The sequence below is a fragment of the Polypterus senegalus genome, chromosome 1, assembly GCF_016835505.1.
Source record: "Polypterus senegalus isolate Bchr_013 chromosome 1, ASM1683550v1, whole genome shotgun sequence".
NCBI classification, from domain to species: domain Eukaryota; kingdom Metazoa; phylum Chordata; class Cladistia; order Polypteriformes; family Polypteridae; genus Polypterus; species Polypterus senegalus.
In genome coordinates this window covers 124,170,004-124,183,400 of record NC_053154.1, presented here as the reverse complement: position 1 = coordinate 124,183,400, position 13,397 = coordinate 124,170,004, and the positions used below count along the sequence as shown (strand labels likewise).

At 38.2% G+C, this 13,397-nt stretch overlaps 1 protein-coding gene across 1 annotated transcript; it reads right to left on the bottom strand.

The window, feature by feature from the left end:
• Positions 1-2,792: 2,792 nt before the first annotated feature.
• LOC120529525 (extracellular calcium-sensing receptor-like) lies at positions 2,793-10,805 on the bottom strand. The gene is made up of 6 exons (XM_039753434.1): positions 10,741-10,805; positions 9,349-9,640; positions 8,199-9,023; positions 7,780-8,007; positions 7,512-7,635; positions 2,793-3,700 (listed from the first exon to the last, which is right to left on the bottom strand). Exons 1-6 carry the CDS (start codon positions 10,788-10,790, stop codon positions 2,793-2,795), a joined length of 2,427 nt encoding a protein of 808 aa, XP_039609368.1. The 5' UTR covers positions 10,791-10,805.
• Positions 10,806-13,397: the final 2,592 nt, after the last annotated feature.

Here is a 13,397-nt window from a genome sequence, read left to right as displayed (position 1 = left end):
ATATGCTATGACCAGCTAAACTGCTAGCATTTCATTCTAGTAATTCTAAAGAGGTTTTTGTTTTGTTTTATTTTTCTCTCTGCCCTTTTTCTTACTGACAGAATAAAGATGAGTCTTTTCTTTTCAATGTCTTTGATTATGTCACTGCCACACCATTATTATTTGAAAGCAACTTAATGAGCTACAAGTGTAATATTTTCTGGCAAATATGCTGACAGATGTTTTAATCACCGGTTAACCTACCAAGTTAAAAAATTTGATTAAATTAGAGGTTTTGATGTTGTTCTTAGCCAGGATTATGGCAGACCAGTTTTCATGATTGGGATTTTTCACTCAGTTCTATGCAGCATTGCCTGCTGTTCAGGTAGGTTTCATCTGAGAGACAGGTGATCAGGCAGATACTGTAGGTGACACAAGATTGCCCTGGTGTATGAGTATGAGTTTACATCAAATCTTAGGCAGTGCTCCAGGCTATCATGGACTAAACACACAGCATTGTAAAATGCACACTACTAATAGCATCCCTTTGGAATTTTAAATCTCTACAGATAAAACTCACTCACACAATCCATATGCACATTTCACACAGAATGCATCACCACTCAGAATCAGGTCTCATAGATACAGTGGTGTGAAAAACTATTTGCCCCCTTCCTGATTTCTTATTCTTTTGCATGTTTGTCACACAAAATGTTTCTGATCATCAAACACATTTAACCATTAGTCAAATATAACACAAGTAAACACAAAATGCAGTTTTTAAATGATGGTTTTATTATTTAGGAGAAAAAATCCAAACCAACATGGCCCTGTGTGAAAAAGTAATTGCCCCCTTGTTAAAAAATAACCTAACTGTGGTGTATCACACCTGAGTTCAATTTCTGTAGCCACACCCAGGCCTGATTACTGCCACACCTGTTTCAATCAAGAAATCACTTAAACAGGAGCTGCCTGACACAGAGAAGTAGACCAAAAGCACCTCAAAAGCTAGACATCATGCCTAGATCCAAAGAAATTCAGGAACAAATGAGAACAGAAGTAATTGAGATCTATCAGTCTGGTAAAGGTTATAAAGCCATTTCTAAAGCTTTGGGACTCCAGCGAACCACAGTGAGAGCCATTATCCACCAATGGCAAAAACATGGAACAGTGGTGAACCTTCCCAGGAGTGGCCGGCCAACCAAAATTACCCCAAGGCGCAGAGACGACTCATCCGAGAGGTCACAAAAGACCCCAGGACAACGTCTAAAGAACTGCAGGCCTCACTTGCCGCAATTAAGGTCAGTGTTCACGACTCCACCATAAGAAAGAGACTGGGCAAAAACGGCCTGCATGGCAGATTTCCAAGACGTAAACCACTGTTAAGCAAAAAGAACATTAGGGCTCGTCTCAATTTTGGTAAGAAACATCTCAATGATTGCCAAGACTTTTGGGAAAATACCTTGTGGACTGATGAGACAAAAGTTGAACTTTTTGGAAGGCAAATGTCCCGTTACATCTGGCGTAAAAGGTACACAGCATTTCAGAAAAAGAACATCATACCAACAGTAAAATATGGTGGTGGTAGTGTGATGGTCTGGGGTTGTTTTGCTGCTTCAGGACCTGGAAGGCTTGCTGTGATAGATGGAACCATGAATTCTACTGTCTACCAAAAATCCTGAAGGAGAATGTCCGGCCATCTGTTCGTCAACTCAAGCTGAAGCGATCTTGGGTGCTGCAACAGGACAATGACCCAAAACACACCAGCAAATCCACCTCTGAATGGCTGAAGAAAAACAAAATGAAGACTTTGGAGTGGCCTAGTCAAAGCCCTGACCTGAATCCAATTGAGGTGCTATGGCATGACCTTAAAAAGGCGGTTCATGCTAGAAAACCCTCAAATAAAGTTAAATTACAACAATTCTGCAAAGATGAGTGGGCCAAAAGTCCTCCAGAGCGCTTTAAAAGACTCATTGCAAGTTATCGCAAACGCTTGATTGCAGTTATTGCTGCTAAGGGTGGCCCAACCAGTTATTAGGTTCAGGGGGTTACTTTTTCACACAGGGCCATGTAGGTTTGGATTTTTTTTCTCCCTAAATAATAAAAACCATCATTTAAAAACTGCATTTTGTGTTTACTTGTGTTATATTTGACTAATGGTTAAATGTGTTTGATGATCAGAAACATTTTGTGTGACAAACATGCAAAAGAATAAGAAATCAGGAAGGGGGCAAATAGTTTTTCACACCACTGTAAGTGCTATTTTAGCAAGCCTAACAAAATAATCCTCTAGATTATATATGAGTAAACAATGAAATTCTAATTAAAATCAATAGATATGTTGTCACTTAGTTCTCTGAAGTATTATGAATTCCAGAAATTTACAAGCTTACAAGAAAACTGTGCAAAACAGAAGTTTTAATATTGATGTTGAGAATGTGAAATACATAGTGATGATTTTTATGTTAAGAAACAACACCTTCACATTTGGACAAATATTCTTTTGAATGTAGTTACAAAAGTGTATTTAAATTAAGAGGATAAGATTACATTTTGAATCCTTTTCACAAATTTAACGGATCCATGCAATTCTAACATGGACCAAGTGGGCTACAAGACACATAACCTTGTGAGAATTATAAAGTTAGTTTTTAAAAGAAATGTTAAATGACAGCAACTACTTATGAAAAACATACAAATTGTACACATTTGTCCTAGAGAATAATAGGGAAAGCAATATTTTAAGAATGAAAAAGACAACAGTTAAGATTAAGTGCTAAATTTATTATATTGTATTTGAATTGGGGAGCAATTTACTTTTCTGAATCTCTACCCATCAATGCTTTTTTTGTATTTAACTCTGGTCTTATTAGAATAATATAACATTTTGGAGCAAATATCGAAAACAGAAGCCCAAAACTTGATGCCAAAATAGCAAATATTTCCACAGCTACTGTATATTTACCCGGAGAACTAATATATGCTGGTATGAATGTTATCCAAACTGCACAAAATATAAGCATGCTAAAAGTGATGAATTTGGCCTCGTTAAAGGTATCTGGAAGGTTTCTGGCAAGGAAAGCCAACAGAAATGAGATACATGTCAGTATTCCAATGTACCCCAATAAACAGCTAAATCCCATTAGTGAGCCAACATCACACTCAAATATAATCTTTGCATTTTGGTACATCGTGTTTTTAACAGGATTTGGTGGAGCTGTGCTGAGCCAAATTATACACACAAGAGATTGAATGAATGTAAAGAGGAAAACTGTACTTCTCTGTTGGGTCACACCAAAAAACTTCATTACATTATTTCCTGGGAGAGTGGCTTTAAATGCCATTATAACAACAACAGTTTTTACTAGAATACAAGATATTGAAAGAACAAAGCTGATTCCGAACACAATGTGGCGAAGAATGCAGGTTATATCTGTTGGCTCTCCAATGAAACATAAAGCACAAAGGAAGCACAGGGTTAATGACACCAGCAAAAGGAAACTGAGCTCTGAGTTATTGGCTTTGACTACGGGGGTATGTCTGTAGTGCACGAAAACCAACAATACCCCAAGAGAAATAAAAACTCCTAGCAAAGCCACCGTTGTTAATGTAATTCCCATGGTGTCTTCAAAGGATAAAAATTCAATTTCTTTCAGAACACATTCATTTCTTGCAGGATTTGACCAGAATTCATTGGGGCACTTGATGCATTCGATAGAATCTATGAAAATATTACAACAGAAATTAATGCAAGCAACAACTTAATATACCAACACTGTATACATTACATTTTAAACTGTCGATCAATAATGGGCAATTATTTTTACTTTGAAAATAATGTCATTCAACCAGTCTATATTTTACCTAATATGTTTTCTGAACACCAGCTCAAGGCATAGGCACAGATACACTAAACAACTATACACATTTTTGTGAAATGGAATACAGGTAGATGAAGGAAATTCTCAAGATGACACATTGAAGAGCAATTACAATGGTAACCTTGTGGTTTGGAGTCATTTTCCTTCTCCCTTATGCAGCATTAACTGCACGCACCTGAATTACGCATGGATTAAAACATTCATCAATTATTTAGTTTCATTTGTTACATTTCTTTCAAAATCTATGTTTTGTGATGAAAAAAAATGATTGCAGACTACAGTTTATAAATTAGTTTGCTGTGTCTATTGTCTTTTGTAATATGCTTTATTGGCTTGGCTAGTTAACTTAAAATGTAAACCTTGGGAGTCTATGTTGGACTTATTTTTCTTATTTTAGAATAGTCTCAAGCAAAGAATGTTGACAATCATCATATTTTTCTAAAAGCGTAAATCTGTGTGCCTATTGCCAGTGCTATGCGTTCATTGGAATTTAGAATGGCAGCCTGACTGGCAGCAGGGGCCATTCATGATGGTGGCTGTGGCATTCTTGTGCAGTAGTTGTCACTGGCTTAACAGTGTGGAAATGCTGCTGTGCCGAGGCTTTGCTAGTTTGGAGCCTGATGCTCTGGCCAGTATGAGATCATATCCTTTATCTGGTCTCGTCTCTCATGAGTTGTTCAAGCTACAGAAGCAAAGATTATCTTTTTAATGCATGTTATCATTGGGAAATGCTTTGGGCTGCATAGGAAGTGATGATATTTTAAGGAATAAGCACAGTTTACATGTGCCATTCTGCACAGTTGTGCTGCTTATTTTGATTTTGAAGATTAAAACCAAAAGTCAAAAGCACATAAAAGCTGTATTCAATCCAGTATCTGCTCATACATGCACGGTGTAAACATTGTAGCACTACAACACTTCCACTTTAGAACTCTGTAAATATGCACACAGTGACCATCTTAAACCCTACAAGACTTTAATGATGGTTTGATATACCAATACAAAAGTCTCTGTAATGCACGGTCTCTCTCTTGCTCATCAAAAGACTCAAACCTTAAGTTAAGGGAGAAAGCATTCTGCACAAATCCAGCTTGTGGTGTATGTAAATAAAAGAAAAAAAAACATTCATGGACACCATGGCTGTGAAGATCTTAACTGTATCTTCTGTTTTATTATTCTTCCTCATTTATCCTCCATGGAAATTATGGCAGATCCATTAAGACAATCCTGTGTCATTGTACTGCAGAGGTGGCATTTTTATAATTCATTTTAGGTATGAGAAGCTGTGCACTTCTTAAGTCATCAATATGGGACGGATGAGGAGCACTCTTAATGGTCTTGCCTGAGACAATATATTTTAAAAGATGCCATTGTGTTATTGTATTTCCTGCTAGATAGCGTAGGTCATTTTAACATGATGCACTTCAATGCCAGTTTACAATCTCTCACCTTGCTGATCAGAATCGGCAACATTGCCAAAGGGGCAGGAGTTGGCAGCCGCAGTTTGGACTGACACATTTCTCAGCTCATTGACGTGATAGGGGCGAGTTTGGGAGAGTGACATGCTGTACCATCTGCCATGAATCTCATATAATGGTTTTAAGTGGTATATCTAGCAGCTTTAGCTGAGGTTCTGCTCTAGACAACTGAACTGTTTGCCTATATGAACTCAAAATGTAATAGACTAAGTAGAGATCAACATCTTTTAACTTTTCCCATTCTTTCATGAAAGCTTTGATTTCTTTTCTTGTCAGATTTTTAAGGCATTTTTTGTCCCTTCTTTCAGATCCTAACATACATTAAATTTTTGACAGGGTTGTTAAAAAAGATAGAATTTTACATTAGAAAGGCTTCACAGTGATGGGGACTATGGATGGGCTCTCCTCATACCTGCCCAAACAGAATTGGGATGACAGCAGTCTATCCTGACAGTAGCAATAGCTTCCAGACTTTGCATCAGAAGTATAACTTGACAGCTCAGGAGCCCCTCAGCTGACAGTAATTTCTACTTCACAGTCTGTGTTAGAATTTGGCCACAGCTCCATGTCATTTTCTAACCTGTTTACTCCAAACCAGGGTCATGGGGGGCTGGAGCCTAAAACAGCTAACACAGGGCACAATGCAGGAACATACCATGGACAGGGTGTCAGTCTATTGCAGGGTGAATACACACACACATCCACACACTAAACACAGTCTAGGGCAAAGTTAGCATTGTCAATTCACCTACTCTGTATCTTTGGACAGTGGAAGGAAACGTGAATCCTGGCCTGCTTACTGTGGGGTATGAAATAGTTGCCAAGGTGCGCAAATAACTACATCTGCACCCATCCTTATGGCAAAGTATCCTGATATGCTGCTCTATGAGAGAAGCAAGCTGAACTGTCTGTGCTTTTTCTAGCCTACAACCATTCTTGAGAGTACTTTACGATAGAATTACGTATATAAACCATTCATCAATCTATCCAAGCATTTCCTTATCCCACTATATTCCACTATATTAGGTTCAGTTTACTTCTGAATAGCACACATTTATTTTGAAACAATTTAGACATTTGCAAAAGTAATAAAATGATACTCAAAATACTGTATATACAAGGTACTATACATATATGTCAATATTGTTTTCTCACTTTTTAAAACTTAATTATTTATAACATGAGAAATTGGTAACAGAAATATATTACGTGTTGCACGGTGGCGCAGTAGTTAATGCAATGGTCTCACTACTCCAATAGATTGGGCTTGAACCCTAGTTTGATCACTTATTTGTGAAGATTGGGTTCTTCATGTATACATGTGGACTGTTCTCCAGTTAACTTTCCACATCCTAAAGAACTGCAAGTTAGGTTTATAGGCAACTCTAAACAGACTTGGGGTGAGTGACAGTAAGTGTGGGTGTGTGTATGAGGGCACCCATTACTGCTGAGATAGACTCTGGCGCCTCTGAACCGCATTAAGCAGTTAAATAAAGAATAGATGTGGGTATATATTAAGATAAGAGAAACTGCAAAGAAGGAAATTAAAGAAAATGCTAAATCTATGTCTTAGAGAATAACACTTTCAGGCCCTTGGTCATTAGAAAAAATATAGGGTAAAATAGACAAGATACTGTAGATAGTTACCTCACATATAAAATATAATAATGCACTTCTCTGCTTTCATTTTATTCCAATCAAATGGTTTAACTAACATAGAATGTGCAGAATTTTACAGATAATTAAAACCTAACATTAGAAAATGATTTGTAGATGTTATATAGAAAAAAATCCAATTAAGACATGCAGGTTAGGTGGATTGGCGATTCTAAATTGGCCCTAGTGTGTGCTTGGTGTGTGGGTGTGTTTGTGTGTGTCCTGCGGTTCTAAATTGGCCCTAGTGTGTGCTTAGTGTGTGGGTGTGTTTGTGTGTGTCCTGCGGTGGGTTGGCACCCTGCCCAGGATTGGTTCCTGCCTTGTGCCCTGTGTTGGCTGGGATTGGCTCCAGCAGACCCCCGTGACCCTGTATTCGGATTTAACGGGTTAGAAAATAGATGGATGGATGGATGGATGGATGCAAAATATTTAACCATACAATTTAAATCTATTTCTATTTTAGGTATAATTGATTCCCAGGTAAATGAAACATAAGAAGGATTATAAATGAACTTACTAATCTGACTGCTGATTTCACCAGCAGCACAGGGCATGCAGTCAAAGCAGCAGACTGGTTCACCTTTCCTAGTGGCTTTTCTTGTTCCCGGCTGGCAATTTTGGCTGCAGACAGACTCAGGAACCTAGAGGATTAGAATATTTTACATGACATTTTTTTCCATCTTTTTGTACAGTTCATCCATCTACAGAAAAAAAGCATAAGCCCAAACTAGCAAATCTGAAAATATGCATTAATAAAGAGCACAAAAATAAATAAATTATTTAACCTTTGCTGTGTCAAAATTCCAAAAGATTTCCTCTTCATTAAGGAAAAGTTCCTGTCCAGCCATCAGAGACTGATCATAGAAACCAACTTTTTTTGCTTTAATAGTTCCATTTTCACCTTGTTGCCAGTTCACAATGTCATAAATTGCAAGGGCATCTCCATTTTCATCAAAAGCTATTCTTTCTCCCATATGATTTGTAAAATTGACTTTCTTCAAATAGTGAAAAACCTTTAAATAAAAATAAAGTTAAACACAGTGTTCTGGTCAAAGGTAATTATTGAAAATGTATGATCTTTGCTATTGTAATGTTGAAATCAATATAGGGCATTCTATAAATGATATTATATATTGTATTGAAGATTACAGAAATGAAGGCAAGCAAGTATGCAATATATTATCATATTGAAACATTATTATACCTGCCAGGGTTGTATGTCCCTGATATTGGCACATGTTCGATTTGCAAATGGTCCATTTCCATTTTCACATAACATCAAATCATGAATAGCATGTGCAATGGCATATACTGCTTTATAAATATTATATGACACCCTTAACTCTGTAACATCAGTGTACGCTGTATTTGTTGTCGTGATATCTTCCAAACCGGTACAAAAATTAGCATCTGGCTCACCAGTTAAATTCTGCAGATTTTCTGGGAATTGACATCCAAAAATTGTTTCCCAAAACTTTAGAACTAAATTATTATCTGGATCAGAATTTGGTTGAATCTGGTAAAGGAAGCTTTGAAGACCATTGATTTCACCTTTACGAAAGGATATGCCTAAAGTCCCACCGAATGATCTGAAAATATCCTTTTCTAGCAAAACCTGTGAATCACTCCAGGAATCCGTAGCAATCCATTGTCTACCAGTAATATTCTGATTAACAATTTCATTTATCAAAGCAGTAAAGTCCCCTGCAGAGGTAAATACAACAATGACCTTTGCAGTGGACTGTTTAATAATGTCGGTGATGTAAAGGACTTTCATCTGCTCCATAACATTTGTAACTGTTTCTGTAAAAGCAATGCAAGCAAAATGTTGGACTTCCTCGCTGAGTGTCTTCACAGCATATTGTCCATAATCATCATCACTTGCTATTACTCCTATCCAAGTCCAAACATAATGTTTAAGGATTTCTGTAATTACTTTGATCTGAAATTTGTCACTTGGGATTGTTCTAAAGAACGTTGGATATTCTTGTTTGTTACTCAGGCAAGGGCAGGAAGCAAAATAGCTGACCTATATGTGCATATTGTCAAAACAAACATAATTAAATGAATTGTTGGCTGTATTGAGATATGATTTAAGTAAAACAATCTATTTTAGAGGTTACAAAGGCAGAACAATAATAATATAATTTGTTGATGTTAGCAATATTAGTAAAATCCAATAAAATTTTTAATGATTATGATGAATATGTTAACAAATGAAGAAGCAATATACAATTTCATATTTGATACAGTTGTAATGATTATTTACACACTTTAGAAAAGAATCATTTTTGTATGAAAAATGCCAAAAAATAAAGTATTAGCTTTTCAGAATCAAACATGACATCTCTTACCATGGGTATGTGGAAAAGACTTAAGATTCTTGATATAGCAATAGAATGTGTCGATATTGGATCTCCAACAATGGCGAGAACAGGAGGAACACCACTACAGTGGTAATCCAGTATACGTTCATCCATCCCACAGGTCAGTGTTGCTGCTGCTCTGAGTGCCACTGGAAGCCTCATGCAGTTGTCATACAGTCTATAGCCTAGTGTTATATTAGGCAGAAGATTAGGATCTCTGTTTATTTCATTGACAGCAAAAACCATTGTTTGTGCTGTCTGAAATAACGAAATTTCAAAACTGTGAGAGGGAAAAATGATTGATTTACTATTAGTTATGCTTTGTATTAATACTTAAAGAAATACAGTATATTGTTTTCATATTTCTTTGAAATAAAAATTCAAATAATGTAGCTTAACTCTTTCAGGTCTGATGTCAACTTTTGTCGAAAAGAGGAGCTGACGATGGTAATCAACTGTACACTGTCACAAAACCAACTGTTTTTTGACTCTCATTGCTAGAAGAAAAGTTAGCCTCACTGGTTTGACTGAGATTGCCTGTGCTCGTGTGAGTAACAAGGTGCAAACAACAGCAAAAATGGTGCTGACATCTGGTGAGAGATCAAAATGAATGCATAAAGCGAACTACTGTGTGGATGGCGTTTTGCCTATTATCTCTGAACTGGACTATGACTTGTTGGACTCCGATTTTGATACAAGTGATTGAAAACGAATATGAGGTTCCAGCTTCAGTTAAATGGTCCCCAGCTAATCATGGTGCTGAACGGGTTCATGTAGCTGATATGCCTACGGCAATGTTCACCAGGGAGGAGTGCCACTTAACAATGATAAGAGGTAGAAGCCAGATTGCAATGCACTGAGACCGTGATCACTGCTGCTGCTGCCTCAGCCACGTGAAGACAGTTTGGCAGCAAGCCTGCCACACATTCTTGTCAAACTGGCTGCCACAACATGCAGCAACAAATGTTTCATGTTGATTTCTGTGTGAAACCATTGCTTTTCAGAAACTGTTTTTTGGAAAAAATATTCAGTCCTCAAAGAGTTAAGCTGATTTGAGTTTGCATGCAAAAATGAAGAATAACTTTGTTAATAAAATAATGGGCGCAGACTTAACCAATAAAATAAGCCATCATACATAAAGTGATTTTGCATATATTAAGGAGGCATAGACATACAGGGTATCTAGTTTACCTTCTTGTTTTTTTCTCCTAAACTATTAATTTCATGTTCTTCAGACTTCTCACAGTAGTTCACCACACTTAACAGAAAAACCCTTCCATTTGTATGAGCATAAGTGATGCACAGGCTTTTCTTTAATCCAGTCTTGATGCATTTGATTGTTATTCGAACAAACACAAGAAATTTAAATGTTGTACTTACCCTTTGCATATCCATTGCCCAGGCTTAGATGTAAATATTAACTCCTGCATTACTATTTTTGAAGATATTTCAAAAATGCCTCCTATTATTATATCTCCACTTTTATACATACCGCTGAGGTGAAATGTTTCTATGGCCTTGCATTTTGGGTCATCAGTTGCAAATGTATTTAGAATCAAGCTAGGAAAAATGCAGACATAAAGAAAGTGTTTCATCCTTTCAAAGTGAGTGACTAGTGCACTTGAATCACAGCCTTTCTTTATACTGGTATTGACTTATCCTCTAGAGAGGCACTGTCTAGTAAGTGGAAAACAATGTATAATGTACAATTGTATAATGTTATTGAACACAACAACAGTACATTTATTTGGTGCATTATGTTAACAGTACCACTGATTACATTCTGAAATACAAGTATAGTTGGAATTTAGAATATTTATTTCTTTGAATGTGTTATTAAATTGCCCACAGTAAGTCACAGTCACACACAAACCCAAATTCATTTATACCAGATCAGTTTAAACTTGCTGAGTAATCTAATGTGTGCCTTTTGAATTTGGGAGGAAAGCTGGAAACTTAATAAACAGCTAATGCTGACACAGCGATAAACTGCAAATGCAGATACAGAAACTGGCAGCATACACACTCAGCACTAACCATAATGTCACCATGGCACGTAGTAAAATTGTTAACCAGCTGATAAATGACCTCATATTTCAAGTTAAGAATAGCAAAAACATGCAGGGAGACTGTGATGCCCCGTGTACTGGCACCTCAGCACAAGCTCAAATTCTGGGCATCTGTAACACTTACCAGAGATCAGTGGTGGAACGTGGATGCCCAGGATCAAATATATATATATATATATATATATATATATATATATATATATATATATATATATATATACAGTATATAGTAAGAGACACACGGGATGGACAGGCATCCCTTATCTGGACAGGAGGCTCCTAGGGTACAGAAAGGTATCCCGACCAAGAGACTGAAGGAGGTTGCACCCGGACAAGGCTGCCCTAAGGCATGGATGTAAATCCCAGCTGAAGAAGATTCCCTACCCAAATGGGAAGCCCCATGCAGGTGTCCTGGCCGGACATGATTCCAGTACCTTTCCAGGCCAAGATAAAAGAAGAGGACAGGGAAAGATTGTAGCAGAGGGATATTTATTCCCCCCGGACAATAAATGGCAGCAACCCTTCATATCAACACCCATTTGGGAACCAGCAGGGAATGCCGGGAGTTGAAGTTCAGCAGCACAGCATGGTCCGGCGCGGGGATGTGCATCTCCAGGGGCTCCATGTCATCAGTATTCACCGGTAAACACGGCGTGAGAGCAGCTGGGGCAGACTTCAGTCTGTCCATGACAAGACCCAACTTCTTGTCAGGAGTGGTATGAGGCTTACCGCTTTTAATTTCTGGCCAGTCACATCCAAATATAACCGGGTAGGGGGGCTCGGGTAGGACAGCCACTAGTTGTTTGGGTTTGCCCTCCCAGGTTTTAAAGCACCTAGCGGACCTGTAAAGTCTGGTCTCCCCATATATACAGGTTACGCTCGTTTTACGAGCCACCCATTGTTGCAGCAAAATGAAACAGTAAGCAACAACAGAGAACTGACTGTTCTGGTCCCCCAAGTCAGTTTACCACCAGGCGGTCCTCTCGAATATTATTAACACTAGAATTACCAGAGCCAGTAATTCTAGTGTTAAGCAAGACTCAATGTCATCTGAGTCAGATAAGGGAACAATCGGGGAGGTGGAGGCTGTGTGGACTCCGGCTTTACCACTTCCGCAATTTCCAAGTGGTTTCCGCGAGCTACGTCCACGTATTGGTCATCTCCACCTTCATATTCTGCAGCTCCATCACCAATGTGTTCAGCACTGCATTCAGGTCCTGCCCTTCTGTCATTTTCGGGACACAGTATTATGCCGGCTACGCCACTGTAAAACACGAAAGCAGGATTAAGGGTTGGGGATTCCATCCCCGTATACTGTACTTTCTTCTAGAATTGCAAGTTTTATGGTCAGTTTTGTGGAATATACAACAGACAGAACAGTAGCGGCAAAACGGACAATTTATGTGGTGGGAATGGAAATGAGGAAACAGTGTGCTGAGGGGTGTGGGATGGTGACATCATCACTGGTGAACCGGAGGAAGCTGAGGAACCCGGAAGTGACCTGGACGTCTGGCAAAGAATTCAAAGGGCTGTTTTCTTGTCTTTCCTGCCAAAATAAAAAGAGATTGTTTAGTACATCATCGCAGTCCCCTACCTTGCGGTTTCATATTGCTCGTCAGGTCCATAAGCTGCTCCCTAATCGCTCGAGTGTGACTATATATATATACAGCATATATATAGTGACAGATAGGGGGCACTATCGCTCCCTTGAACCCCTGTCCGCAACTCCAAACACCAGGTAAAAGTCCAATACTTGACTTTATTAAATCTCCACAGTACACAAAGCACCCTCTCCTCCACTATACTCATATAATAATAACCAATAACAAAAATAAACCAATCCTCCACTCCCAGACGCGTTGCCACCCTTCCACCCAGCTTAGCTCGCTGTCTGGGAGCTTCCACAGTCTTTTTATATACCTTGACCCGGAAGTGTTCCCAATCCCCAGTCCATGTGATCCTGTATCA